Source organism: Equus quagga, chromosome 18 (assembly GCF_021613505.1).
Source record: "Equus quagga isolate Etosha38 chromosome 18, UCLA_HA_Equagga_1.0, whole genome shotgun sequence".
Lineage (NCBI taxonomy): Eukaryota > Metazoa > Chordata > Mammalia > Perissodactyla > Equidae > Equus > Equus quagga.
In genome coordinates, this window is record NC_060284.1 from 2,047,183 (window position 1) to 2,062,719 (window position 15,537).

At 33.9% G+C, this 15,537-nt stretch overlaps 1 protein-coding gene across 8 annotated transcripts in view; it reads right to left on the reverse strand.

Annotated features, from left to right (window-relative positions):
* DOCK7 (dedicator of cytokinesis 7) overlaps positions 1-15,537 on the reverse strand; it is a 204,520-nt gene that overhangs the window by 131,018 nt on the left and 57,965 nt on the right. For all 8 annotated transcript variants that reach the window (XM_046645659.1, XM_046645657.1, XM_046645656.1 and 5 more), the window contains exons 12-14: positions 12,852-12,994; positions 8,288-8,381; positions 7,447-7,609 (exon numbers count right to left, since the gene is read on the reverse strand). In XM_046645659.1, coding sequence (XP_046501615.1) covers positions 7,447-7,609; positions 8,288-8,381; positions 12,852-12,994 — 400 coding nt within the window. The remainder of the gene's footprint in view (positions 1-7,446; positions 7,610-8,287; positions 8,382-12,851; positions 12,995-15,537) is intronic.

Sequence of the window (15,537 nt, forward strand, 5' to 3'; positions counted from 1 at the left end):
TATGTACTTTTCCATTATAAAAAGTTTAAAACTATATTCAGATTAACGCACAAATAACATATTTACTAAGAATTACTAAGAGATGCTTGGGGCATAATACTAACTGCTAAAGTCCAGATCAAAATGAACTGTATCCTTCCATTGTGTTCCTCACATTGATTGTTACCACTATGAACGACTGAATTCATTCATATATTCTTAGTAACACCATATTTGCTAGATACAGTCTTTCAAAAAACTGGAAGAAAAACAGAGATACAATAGTTCAATAGGTGACAACTAAGGCTATCGTTGGGAAAGAGGTGAACTCTAACAATCTTGCCAAGAATAGCAGGCGCTCTGTGACAGCTCTCTTAAAAACTGGATGTCAATAAAACATACAAACATTTGGCTCAGTGAAATGTACCTTGATCTCCACAACTCAAACACAACAGTGGTGGTCAAGTACAAATCTGGAGCATGAGCAACATCACACACAATCTACTATCTAACTTTCAGATGATTTCAGATAGCCAGTAAAAAAAACTTTTTTCCACCAACAGGAAAGGGCTCTTTATTTGGTTATTTTAAAATAACAATTGCACTAGTATTTTTTCTATAATACCATGATAGCTTAAGTATTTCTTCGATAAAGCAAGCATTAGATGTACATAATCTCCATTTGTTTGGCACTCTAAGAAACGTATCATTCATTTCCTAATTGCTAGAAACTTATATATTTATGTATCCTCATTTACCCCTATAGGGGATTTGAAAAGACAGGGTCCCTCCTGGGTTAACACTGCACAAAGATAACTACATGTGAGGGGAAAAGAAAAGAGTTTGTTTAAGTGTGAAAACGTCTAACTTTAAGAACAGCTTAATAATAGTTTTTTAAAAATATCTTTGAGAAATCTCAATAATATCTTCAAAAGTAGATTTTTTTAAAATGTAAAAAACTAAAAATAAATTAAACTAAATATATATATTTTTTATATATATACCCTTTTAGACAGCTTTTTCTAAATTGTCTGCTAGTGATCATAAAAATTGGAAGCAAAAGGTTTTAAGTAATAGGAAATCTGTTACTTTCAGAAAACAGTTCTTTTCCTACTTTTCACCTCAGTCAAATGTTTGCTTCAATTGTGTCCCTTTCATTTTCCCTTTATTCAGACAGTAATTTTTTAAATCCTTTTTAACCTAAGACCCTTTAAAATACAGTCAAGTTCATACTAAAAATAAATACAATGTGTAAATATTTTCTTAAAATTCACAATAAAAATGCTTAAATTTCTGGGTTTTTTGGATACAAATCTGAACGCTCGGGAACATAAGCTCTGTCATCTATAAAACAGGGTAGTCATGGTGGTTCTTCGCAGGCTGTGATACAGTGTTAATGAGAGGATGGCTACATGTACACTAAAAGGAGTCCTAGCGTCAACTTTACTTTCTTTTTTTTTAACATTATTCATTGGGAAAATGCACACATACTGGTTTGCATAATGACCACTAGTGTGTATTATCAGAAATTGTGGCTTGCCCTGAAGCTTCCTACCTCAGAAGGTAAATGCAAACTGAGCCAGAAGAGTATTATTGGGATCCAGCACAATTCAGTCAGCAAACATTTATAGAAATTTATGTAAATTTTTTATGATATGTTTGTTAGCTGTTCTGTTGAGGTTTTCATATATCCCCTCTTGTCATTCTGAAATCATTTCTATCCATGCTAGATTTTCTAGATATGCTAAAGGTTTTTTTTATAAGTTATAAATTCCTAAAATATGAGCTGTCTATAAGACTAGATTTTTTTTAACAGTACTAAGTAGAATAAGCAACCTATATGATTTGGCACTCAGGTCTCAGGGACATTGAAGCCCCAAGTAATAATACAAGGCAGGTCACTACTGCCTTTGATAACCTCCCTTTTTAAATCATTATTTTATCCAATTACACCGGAAAAGCCCAGTACCCAAATGCTTTCAAACCAACGTCTCTCAGGTTGTGTAACACTCAGGTAAATGTAATCGACTAAAGCCAGTGGTAATAACAATGAATAACTTCTGTTGAGCATTTAACCTGTGCCAGGCACTTTGCAGAAAGTTTTACATGTAATAACCTGTTTAATCCTCACAAATTTCTAAGATATGGGTACTTTTATTATCCTCATTTTGAACGAAGGTAAACCAGTCAATTCTTAGTTTTAAATAATTTCTAAAAATAACGTATGGTTACAAAATATTGGTTACAGGAACCCATCTCCCAAATTTTCATAAGATACGCGTATAGTCACGCCATTTCAAGTAACATAAATACTGTTATTTACTTATATAAGTTGATTTTTTTAAAAGCATAAGTCAATTTTATAATCACTGTATCTTTTTACCAAAAGGAAGTTTTTTGGCGAAAAAGTAACAAGAGGAAAAGAAAGCAACAGAATATAGTAACCATAATCCTACTTCTATATTCTCATACACCTAACTTTCTTTACTCCTCTGAAGCCACCGCATACTAGAAAACTATTAATCTCTTTTTTAAACAAAATAATGTCTCCTTCCTGCTTCAACAGTTTTCACTGGTAACATATTACTAACAGAGCACTATGATCATCTCCACATTCTAAGACACTTAGTAACTCTGACATCCTATATCACAATTTATCAATGTTTGTTAATGAGTTAAAGTATTTTACATGAGTTCGTCATAGGCTGTACACAGGGTGAAAAAAGGTTATGCAAAATTCTAACCTGAAACAAAGTTATTTTGATGAAAAATATTAATGCCTAAAGCAGTATTCATATTCAATAAATGTTTAATAGGAATAAACCTAATTTTGTTTTTAAGATTGGCACCTGAGCTAACAACTGTTGCCAATCTTCTTTTTTTTTGCTTTTTCTTCCCAAATCCCCCCAGTACATAGCTGTATATTTTAGTTGTGGGTCGGAATAAACCTCATCTTATTGACAAGCTTAGCTGTTCTATTCTCTGGGAATAAACAGCTTACTCATGGTGAAAGAAGAATAGTTCTTTACACATTTATGGAATCATTTGTCAAAAAGCTTTTCCCCTACAATATACTTTCACTAATAATGAGCATCAGCTCTATAGTTAAGAGAGTGTTTAGATACAGTCCAATCTAAAGTCACTGAGATACACTAAAAGATCTCTCAAGGTCATTCCCAAGCTAATATTTGCTATAAATTCATTCTTATACTTGAAAAGTTTACTCCAAGAGTAGAAAATATAGTTCTTGAACAATAAATTATCCTTACTAAAGCTAAACACTTCCAATTATAAAGCAATTAATCACAAAAACCAAAAGCAAATTCAAATAAACAAGTTATCTTAAATAGTTACTAATACATGTTAACACAATTTCCATAAATTCATACAGCAAAACCATACTAACTTATAATTTATAAAATCCACTTCAATCTTTTAATGTATTAACTTTTCCATCTCCTCCAGAAGGAGGTACCTGATGCATTAAAATTGGATACACACTTAAGAGAAAACAATAAGCAACCTTATTTAGGAAAATGCCTTCTCACTTGGTATAAGCTCTCTACCCAACTCCCATTCAAGTCTTGTAACCGGTCTAGATTTTCTATCTTGGCCCTAGTTTCCATTACTTCACAGACATGATACTCCAGGATGCCATTTCCATCAAATGTTACACTTAGGTCAATTGTTAAGCTATTAAAAAATTATTAAACAAAGATAAGTAATGACATACATTTTGAGGCTAATAACAAGGTAAATAAAAATGTTCTGCCTGCTCTAATTAAAATGTAGCAACTAATTAAATAGGAGTGAGGATTTTAATTTTATTTATACTGTATATAATTATGAATGTTGGTCGTCCTATTATCCCAAAGGATGAAGAAGATAGAAAATAAGACCTGAGTTCAACTCTAAATAAGTTTCTTAATCTTAGCCTTATTTTTCTTAGCTATAAATGGAGATAAATAAGTAATACTGCCAGGGTTATATAATTTATAAGATTCCTATGACACAATAAAACAACTTAAATGAAAACAATTTACATACTATAAAGCACAAAATAAATGTTATCCTGTCAGCACATCACAAGAAAGTTCAGAACACCAAAGATAAAAACAACTCAGAAAACCCCTCAAGAGAAAAAACAAGACACAAAGGATTAGCAATCAGAATAATATTAGACTACTCAAAAGCAACACATAAAGCCAGAAGACAGCTGAGTCATGTTTTCAAAATTCTGACAAAAAATTATTTACAACTTAGAATTCTATACCCAACAAAACTAGCAATTCTGGAGTACCAGTAAAATAAAGATAGTAATCAGACATAAAAGGTCTCAAAAAATTTATTCCCATACACCCTATTTCAAGAAGATACTGAAGGTTCTCAGTGAAATGGGTAAACGAAGAAAGAAAAGTATCTGGAAAATAAGGATTCCATTGCAGAAGAAATACAAAGTGAGTTTCCGAGATAATGGTAAATAGGCCCCAAGGTGACAACTGTACAGTAAGCCTAGTGGCCTGGAAAACCTCCCCTGCTGTACTAACTTAAATTGTAGTTTAAGGGGGGCTAAGGAAGCTACAAGAGGGAAATGATTGATTATCTGATGTAGTTACTGTACTACAAGAAGCCTGACAGAGAGTTTTAGTGATAACACATAGAAAAGCAGGGAAAAGAAATCATGTCACTACTCCAAGGAAAATTAAAAGCTATATAAAATAAATGAGGGAGTCAAATCATAGAAACCTACATGGCTCAGCTGCAAAACCAGTTATATAATAATCAAAAACATAAAAGAAAATTAACATTGATTTAGTGAAAAACTGGGATATAACTTTATTTGGAAGAGATGACAAGTATATGTACTTTTTAGGGAGGAGGATGTAAGAGTTAAATCTTCATCTTCTATAATAGTAAATAGATATTGTTTAAAGCTGAAAAAAATCAATAAATAGCAGCACTGAATATGTTATTTAGAAACAAGAAGTAAAATATCAAAATAAGGAGCAAAAGAGTTAGTGATTGACACTGAAGATGAGACATCAGGGTAGTGAAATGTTGGTAGCAGTAAAATGAAGAATCTCTGTTTTTAATTTTAAGCCTTACGATACTATAAACTTTCAGTATATTCATACAATTCTTTCAAAAAATATAAAGGTGTAAAACAAGCAGAAAAATTAAAGAAAAGACCAAAGTGCCCAATTTCCATTTTCTTTGTCTCCAAAATAATGCAAGCAGAGGCAGGATAGATAAATACAAGTTAGGCATGCTCTAGATGAGATTCCTATACTAGATAAGAGGCAGAGGCGATTACACCTAAATTGTTCAATACAAATCTTGGACTATACAATCACTTCTTCCTTCCATGTCCTTTTAACTAGTAATACATAATTTGTAGGAGAATAATTTATATTATTTTGTTTCTTTTAAAAGCAATATATATTTTCTTTAGCCTATCTTCCAGGAATTTTATTCACATTAAGTGCCAATTACATGCTATGCTTTGTGCTCTGTACCCTCACAAAGAGAAGACAAGTATTAGTATCTCATGTTTTATTAATAAGAAAATTGAGTGGCCAATAAATTAAGTAACTTGTCCTAAGTCACCCAAATAGTAAACAGGGGAGTCAGAAATGACATCTATATCTATATGACTGTGAATCCCATTCTCATATTAGTTTCTTATTTCTTAACTCTCTGAATAAATATTTACTGTGTGCCTTCTACTTGCTAAGACACTATTCTAAATGTTGGAGATTAAATGGTAAACAAAATAGACAAGTTCCTGTCCTTACAGTAATTACACTCTAATGAGAAAGACAAAAAATGATGCTGGAACTACACATTATAATGCCAGATAATGAGAAACACAAAGACGGGAAAGAGCTGGAGGAGGGAAGCAGTGGATTTTCTTGTAGTGGAATCAAACCCTGTAAAGGTCTAGGGGAAAACATTACAAGAAAAGAGAAGAACAAATGGAAAAGCCATGGGCAGAACTAAATTTTGTTCGTTCAAGGACGAACAAAAAAGCTACTGAGGCTAAAGTGAAATGAGCAAAGCAGAGTTAGGATATGAAATTATTGGCAAAGATAGGAGTCAGACTATTTTGAGTGTTACTGACTATTATAAAAAATTCATTCTTTTTTGGCTTGTAATGGAAGCCACTGGAGACTTCTAGACACAGGCATGAATGATCTGATTTATAACTTTTAAAAATCTCTCTGGCTGCAATGTTGAGAACTGACTGAGGCAGAAACAGAAATAAGATGATCAAATTAGAAAGGTACACCAATTTCAAGATCAGCAGCTGTCCAATACGACAGCTTCAAGCCCCATGGGGCTAGTGAGCATTTGAAATGTGGCTCATCTGAATTGAGATGTGCTTTAAGTATAAAATACACACCAGATTTTGAAGGCTTTCAATAGGAGAGAAAAAAGTAAAATATCTCAATAATTTTTCATATTTATTCCATGTTGAAATGATAATATTTTAGATATATTGGGTTAAATAACACATAATCAAAATTAATTTCACTAGTTTCTTTTTATTTTTTTAATGTAGCAACTATAAAATGTTAAACTACAACTGTGGTCCCCATTATATCTCTATGTGACAGCGCTGCTCTAGATGGTGACTTAGACTAGAGTTTTAAAGGTAGAGGAGCTAAGAAGGATTGGATTCAGGATACATTTTGAAAGTACAGCCTACAAAACATGGAGGAGAAAATGTGAAGAGCAAGAAAAGGAGAGAAATCATTTTGATTCCCAAAATTTTGTCCTCCAGAACTGGGTAAATGGTGGCGAAATATACTAAGTAGGGAAGTCTGGGTTAGAATCTTCTGTCCAAGCTGCCCTTTTGGGTATCCTCACAGACAGGTCAAGTCATGGTCTCAGCATTCACAAATAAAGGAAGCATCGTTCATAAGGAGGATATGCAAATGGTACCCCTGGAATTGTGCAGTGTCCAGCCTAAAAAGCTGTATCCAACAAGAACTCTTTGGATAACGGATACTCACCAAATACTGTTGATTCAACTGTTAGAACATAGTTCAGACACATAAATTTGGTTCATGTGTAATGCTAGATTCTGTTAGTAAGAACATTTGATGAAATAAAATAACTGAGTTCAAGTGTTTTAATCTAACAGCCCACAATTCAAACGCTAGCTCCACCACACTAAAGTAAACTTAACCTCTCTATCCCTCAGTTCACTCACTTCTCAAATGAAGGCAACACCTACCTCAAGCTCTGAGGACTGAGTAAGACACCATATGTAAGGTAATTAACATTATACTTGGCACACAGTAAAAACTTAATATATTACAGCTATTAATAAAATCATGAGGTAGGAAATGGAATAAGTAACAAAGCTACAAAAGATTTTTGGAGAGTTTCATTCTAATTCTACTTTAATAATAGAATATACAGTACATTATTTCAGAATTCTCCAAAATTAAAAGGTGTTACCTGTAAGTCGTATTTGGAACATAGACATCCCTGGCAGGAAATTCCAAAATTTCTCTAGTTGGTCTAACTCTACTGTCAGGGTACAGCTTCACCTGAAGCAGTTCTGGGGTTAGGCAATAATAGGGATTTTCAGGTGCAGGAGAAATGTCTATCTTCAGCTGAGCTGCATAGAAAAATATATTATAAAAACAATGTAAACATAACAAATAAAACTTTTATGTTAAAAATGTTGTTGGACGAATTTAGATCCTATTATTACAAGAAGTCTGGGAAGAAACCAAAATTACTATCACCTCAGACTTCTAAATTATTTCATTTTGCCAAGCCTCAAAGTTATAAATTACTGATACAGACATAAATGCATATAGAATAATAAATGCCTACTGAGTGAAAGTGAAGGAAGGAAGAAATAAAAAAGAAGAAAAAAACAGAGAGAGAGGGATCTAGTACAGGAACAAGCCAACATTTCAAAGGTTAAATGATTTAATTTAAACTTGACAAACTTCAAAACAGTTTTATTCTGGAATGGTTTGCGCTGATCATAACATGAATCTGTTTCTGAATATTTACCATTCCATTTTCTTTTCCTCTAGAAAATAATTTCAAGCCACAATATTATTCACTGTTCTCATTTCAGTACTCAAATTATCAAAGGCGCTGAGTCCTGCATCCAAACTGTTAGACAACACAAGAGCAGATTAATGAGAAGAAGAAGCTGACAGGCATTGAGCACAGAAAGACATATGGGCCAGATAGGTAAAAAAAGGAGTAAGTAGTTACAAACAATACAATATATTAGTGATGATAATTGTAATCGTGTCTACTCAAAATTATTAAATACCTGTAATAGGTCTTAGTCGTCGTAAAACAGAAGATGGCCTTCTCATATCAGCAAGGAATTTGTACAGATCTTCATCACTTAGGCGGTCTCCTTCCTAATTTTAAAGACAGATGAAAAAGCATTGGATAAAACAAATATAGTAGATTGAAAATAAATTTATATACCTTTTAACAATCCTGCCCTTCTTCAACTTAGTCAGAATAAAAAGCAAAATTAAATTGATATAATTATGATTGAAAATAAATATGCAGACATTTCCTTCTTTTTAATGTTTCCAAATGTTATTAAAAGTTATGATACTGGTATCTATTTTTTAATTTTACATATTTATTTATAGCCCATTATTTATGTCTTATAAGGTATTACAGGACAATAAAATATAAAAAATTAACACAAGTTAGAGGTAGATAGATGAAAAGGAAAAAAGAAAAATAAGAATATAGACATAAAAGAGACATACATATTTATATGACAGTCTTATAAATCTGTTACATTTTCATTTATAATTGCCTTTTCAACTTTTTATCACCAAATTTCTCAAATGCAAAATATACAGCATTGGCTAAATTTGAAAAAGAAAAAAAAGAAGTAACAAGTAAAAACTACTTTTTTTTTTTTTAAAGAATTTTTTATTTTTCCTTTTTCTCTCCAAAGCCCCGCAGTACATAGTTGTGTATTTTTGGTTGTGCGCCCTTCTAGTTGTGGCATGTGGGATGCTGCCTCAGCATGGCTTGATGAGTGGTGCCATGTCCAGGCCCAGGATTTGAACCAGCAAAACCCTGGGCCACCAAAGTGGAACACGTGAACTTAACCACTTGCCATGGGGCTGGCCCCAAAACCACTCTTTTTTTTTTTTTTGCTGAGGAAGATTAGCCCTGAGCTAACATCTGCTGCCAATCCTCCTCTTTTTACTGAGAAGATTGGCTCTGAGCTAACATCCATGCCCATCTTCCTCTACTTTATATGTGAGACGCCTGCCACAGTATGGCTTGACGAGTGGTGCATAGGTCTGCACCCAGGATCTGAACAGGCAAACCCTGAGCTGCCAAAGCGGAACACGTGAACTTAACTGCTTCGCCACCAGGCCAGGCCCTCTTCTTCCACTTTATATGAGGGTCACTGCCACAGCATGGCTGATGAGTGGTGTAGGTCTGCACTCGAGATCCAAACCCACAAACTTGGGTCACAGAGTGTGACAAATTTAACCACTATGCCACAGGGCTGCCCCAACAAAAAACTACTCTTAAAGAAAAGGACAACTATACTGATATTAAGACCAGAAAGAAAACTCTGAAAAGACTTCTATCAATTGGAAAAGAGACAAAAAAAAGGAAAGAAAATCGAACCATAGCTAATTAATACAAAATTTTCAATTTAATGTAACATTTTTCTTACAATTAAAATAAGCCTGGATTAATTTATTCTTTTAGTCGAGAGTCTGCTTTTAGATTAACCTAAACCTCCTGAACTTGTTATCTTATTGTCTTTACTACATAGTTTATATATTGTCCTTTTCTTAAGGTTACTTCATTTCTGTGCACTCACCTTGAGGCACATCCCATTTGTTGACTATTACTTTCTAAGACATAATTGATCTTTTTTTATTCCATTATTTAGAAAATTGGTTCTTAATTTCTAAGTGGTTGGAGATTTCTGTTAATACTTTTATAAATAGTTTTCAGTTTTAATGAGTTATGGTTAGAGAATGTGACTTTATGAAGATTTTTTTAGTGATCTAATATACAACTAATTTTTATAAATGTTCCATCAATTGCCAAAACAGTATATTCTCTTCTGAGTACAGAATATAGATCTTTAAATGGTCCTTATTTATAATACATTCAGATTATCTCTAGACTACATTATTTCTGCCTAATCAACTTGTTAAATTGTTTATATCACTGGCCTCCATTCTTTACTCCCTGTCTGTATAATTCCCTCCCCAGGCTTGGCCAGGTGACTTGTTCTGTCCCATAAGCAAATATGATTGACTTGAAAAGCATGTGCACAAGTGAGCTTGCCCTCTCTCTTGAACTTCTGCCACTGCTATGAGAATATGGCCAAACTAGCCTGCCACAAGATGAGAGTAGAAGCTGAAAGACATGGGAAGAGTCTTCCCAATAGAAGTAAGGTGAGATCAGCTAACCCCAGTGAACCTCCAAACATGTGAATGAGCCTATGACACTCCCTTCTCCACACTGCATGTTTACTGTTGTGTTCTCCTGAAGCAATAAATAACTTACATACTCGTCAACAAAAAGAACAAAAGTCCTTGAAACTAACATGTGGGTTTGATTTTGGTTTTAAAACTCAACGTATTTCTAATAATTTCAGCTTGACACATTTCAAATCTGTACATAAACACTACTGATTACCATATCCCAACTGTGTACAATAATTTCCCATCAATCAGAAAAAAAAAAAAAACTCCCTTCTAGATCTCATTTAGGAGAAACTTGTGCATTAAATTCTCCTTCATTAAAACTGTAATCTCTGCTTTTTACTTAATTTGCATTTGCCTGATGCAGAATATTCTAGGTATTTAAAAATACTTATAAAATTGTACATGCCAATACTTAAAAAAATACAGAACTGTACAAAGTGTAAAAGATTTCTATTGCTCCATGTTTCCAGCACTCATTCATTTTAAAGTTTTCACAATCACTTTGTGCTAATCTCCAGTTACCAGTCTCCAACATAGTGTCCAGTACATGGTGAACGCTCAAAAAATATCTGTTGAATAAATAGGTGGGTGGGTGGATGGATGACTTGTTGATTTAAGTTTACAATACCAGTTCAATAAAAAAGCAGGCTGAGGAAATGAAAAAAGAGCTGTGGAAACATTGGCAGAAGTGATGTAGCAGCTGAAGGAGCAGAACGAGAGTAACGTCCTAGCTGCCAGGTTGTGTCACCGTATCAGTAAATCTACTGCCCTGTCTCCGTGGCTACACTTGGCCTATCACCTCACCCATGGAACACTGAGACCTTTTCTAGACTCTTCCTTGTACTGCTGTCAGTAATAAAAAAGCCCTTATCCCTTCAGACACTTCTCACCTGCTTTATTTTCCATTAGAGTCTCTCAGAGCAGCTGCCTATGAATGCTATTGATATATAACTGTGAAAGGGGCTTCAAGCAGATTGCTGTCAATTCATAGCACATCCTGCCCTAAACCCTTGTCCTCTCAGGTTATAACATGTCATTAGACCAGATTTCCTCCTCCTATTTAGAATAACACCTCAAAAGGAGAAATTTTGAAACACTACTTAGCAATTTCCTTTAATCTGCTCCAAAATACGTGTATGAGACCCTCCTCCAGTTTGTCATGCTAATATAAATTTTATCCCATTCTTACATGGTTCTGGTTATCTGGTTACTCAAGACAAAGACTTTCAAAATGTTCTGATTTTGATTCACAGTATAAAATCCATTTTAGGGGCCGGCCCCGTGGCTGAGTGGTTAAGTTCATGTGCTCCACCTTTGGCGGCCCAGGGTTTTGCCGGTTCGGATCCTGGGTGTGGACATGGCACTGCTCATCAGGCCATGATGAGGCGGCGTCCCACATGCCACAACCAGAAGGACCCACAACGAAAAATATACATCTATGTACTGGGGGCTTTGGGAAGAAAAAGGAAAAATTAAATCTTTTAAAAAAAGAATCCATTTTATATCAAAATCCAATATGCACATACACACACGCATGCACTCACACAAAACTTAGGGAAAAAATTTCACTAAAGCAATATTTAACCTCACTCTGTGCAATGCACTATTATTTTTCTATTCTACTAGGTTTTTTTTTTTTAATTTGGTTGTTATCTACTAAATTTCCATTACCATTAATGGATCATGACCAGCATTTGAAAACTATTGATTTGACTCATGATTTGAAGTACAGGGAACATACTTGCAAAAATAAAATATCTTTGATTAAGAACTTCTTAGATCTATAAAAATAATGCTGACTGTTGGGGCTGGCCCCGTGGCCGAGTGGTTAAGCTTGGCACACACTGCTTCAGTGGCCCGTGTTTGGTTCCCAGGAGTAGACCTACACTACTCATCAGTGGCCATGCTGAGGTAGCAACCAACTTAGAAAAAATAGAGGAAGACTGGCACAGATATCAGCTCAGGGTGCATCATCCTCAGCAAAAAAAAAAAAAAAGAAAGAAAATTACACTAGTTTCATTTTAGCACGGAAATACACTAGTAGGGCCTGAAAGCTCTATTCCATATGCCATGGATGTGGTACACTAGGTGAAAAAAACTTGGGTGAGGATGTAAGCACACACTCACTCTGATTAAGAAAAACCATCAGTGTTTGAGAAAAGTTAAAACACTACAATTAAGAAATAGGATACAGATGTGGACTGATTTTGATGCATTATTAATCAAGGTCAACATCTAAATAAATATATAATATAATATTAATTATTATTCTTTTTATTCTTAAAGTTTTTAAAAATTTCTTGAAATCATATCAATTGTTACATGTACTATGATTTTTCTGAAAGCAAAAGAAACTTATGTCCAACAGCCCCCTAGAATTCCTACATGACAGAACAATACCTGCTTAAAAAAATTTGTCACTGTGAGAGTAGCAGGTCGAAAGCTGGTCAAGTTACAAGCATCATCTCCACTTGTTGTCCTTTCCAGTGATCGTCTGCCAACAATACTAGAATTCCTCCTTTCTGACCAAGACCCTTTTCGTTCTACCAAGAAAAAAAAGAAAGAGAAAGATATTCATTTTCATAATATTTAAAGATTGTTTTAAGGTAACTTTCCAAACAAAGGAAAAAATCCACTAACGTTGAAAATTATCCACTCAACATACTGGTAATAGTAGAATTTCGCTCTGGACAGATGGGTAAGGAAGCACTACACCTAAATCTTCTGGTTCTCTTCTTAAAACTTTTCCAGGGTAAAATAAGTTTCTACCACACAAATATTATGCATGTCACCAAAGATGAGCTATGAAGAGCAGCTACAGAGGAACTATGTATGCATTTACTAGAAAATATTCACAAAATGGAAATTTTAGTCACCATATAATGGTCCCTCGGTCTTAGCACTTGAGTTTGAACCAGAATTTTAAGATAACTTTGCATTCAAAGTCTTTGCAGGAGAATCCTATTATTCAAAACCAACAGAATAACTATGTTGAAGATCAACAAGGAAATAGAAGACAAACAAAATTCTAAACAAACTAGACCTAACAGACATCTACAGTTTACTCCACTAAGCAAAAGCAGAATGCACATTCTTCTCAAGCACCCACAGGACGTTCTCCAAGATAGACTACATACTACCTAAGCCATAAAACAAAATACAATAAATTCAAAAGTACTGAAATCATATAAAATATGTTCTCCAAGAACAACGGAATTAAACTATAAATCAGTAAAAGAAAAAAATTTGGGAAATTCATAAACATGTCGAAGTTAAACAGCACACTCTTGAATAACCCAAGGTCAAAAAGGAAATAACAAGGGGAATCACAAAATCCTTAAGATGGATGAAAATGAAAACACAGCATTCCAAAGCACATGGGATATCACTAAAGCAGTGTTCAGAGGGAAATTTACAGCTGAAAATGCCTATGTTAAGAAAGAAGAGGGGGCTGGCCCAGTGGTGTAGTGGTTAAGTTCGCACACTCCACTTCAGCAACCCAGGGTTTGCAGAATTTGGATGCCGGGCGTGGACCTATGCACTGCTCATTGGGCCATGCTGTGGCAGTGTCCAACATGCAAAACAGAGAAAGACTGGCAAAGATGTTAGCTCAGGGACAATCTTCCTCACAAAAAACAAGAAGAAGAAATATCTGAACTCAGTAACAACCTTACATTTTAAGAAACAACTAGGAAAAGAAGAGAAAACTAAACCCAAAGCAAGCATTAGAAAGCCTACAAAGAAAGACAACAACTGAGTGGAAACAAATGAAATGGAAACTAGAAAAACAACAGAAAAAAATCAATGAAACCAAATTCTTCAAAAGATAAAATTTAAAAAACAACAGCCAAACTGATGAAGAAAAAACAGAAAAGACTCAAATTACTAAAATCAGGAATGAAAGACCTGAGAAAGCAAAAGGATTATATTGCAATACTATGAATAACTGTAGGTCAACAGATATATAACAATTAGATAATTAGGTGAAACGAACAAAATTCTAGAAATATATACAGTACTGAAAGTGTCTCAAAATTAAAGAGAAAATATGAATAGATCTACAACAAGTAAACAGATCTACCTAGTAACGAAAAATTTACCACAAAGAAAAGACCAAGCCAAGACAGCTTCACTAGTGAATTCTTCGAAATTTTCAAAAGAATTAATACCAATCTTTCACAAACTCTTCCAAAAAACAGAAGGAACAATTTAAAACTTACTCTATGAGGCCAGTATTACCCTGATACCAGAACCAGAGAGACATCCTGAGAAAGAAAAACTACAGACCAATATCCCTTATGAATATAGAAGCAAAAATACTAAACAAAATACTAGGAAGCACTCTAACAACACACGTAAAAAAAGGATGTATCATGACCAAATGGGACTTCTCCCAGAAATATAAGATTAGTTTAACATCCCAAAACCAATAAATTAATGCAATACACTATATCAAAAGAATACAGGACAAAAACCATATGAATCATCTTGATAAAGGCAGAGAAAGCATTTGACAAAATCCAACATCTCTTCATGAAAAAAATACTCAAAACGTTAGGAATAGAAGGGAACTTCCTCAACCTACTAAATTATATCTACGAAAACCTACAGCAAACAGCATGCTTGATGGCAAGAGACTGAATTATTTCCCCTCAGGTCAGGAACAAGACGAGGACACACACTCTTGCCACTTCTATTTAATATTGTATAGAAGATTCTAGTCGAGATAATTAGAAAAGAAAAAGAAATAAAAGACATCCAGGTTGGAAAGGAAAAAAGTCAACCTATTTTTATTTGCAAATGCCATGATCTTGTATATAGAAAATCCTAAAGAATCAAGGAAAGAAAAAAAAACAACTACAATTAATAAACATGTTCAAAAAGGTTTCAAAGTATAAGATCAATATTCAACTCAACTGTATTTCTATACATTAGAAATGAAATTAAGAAAACAATTCCATTTAAAACAGCATCAAAAACCAATAAAATACTTGGGTATAAATTTAAACAAGAGAAGGGTAAGACTTGTACTGAAAAACACAAAACACCAATAAAAACATTTAGGGGATGGCCTGGTGGCGTGGTG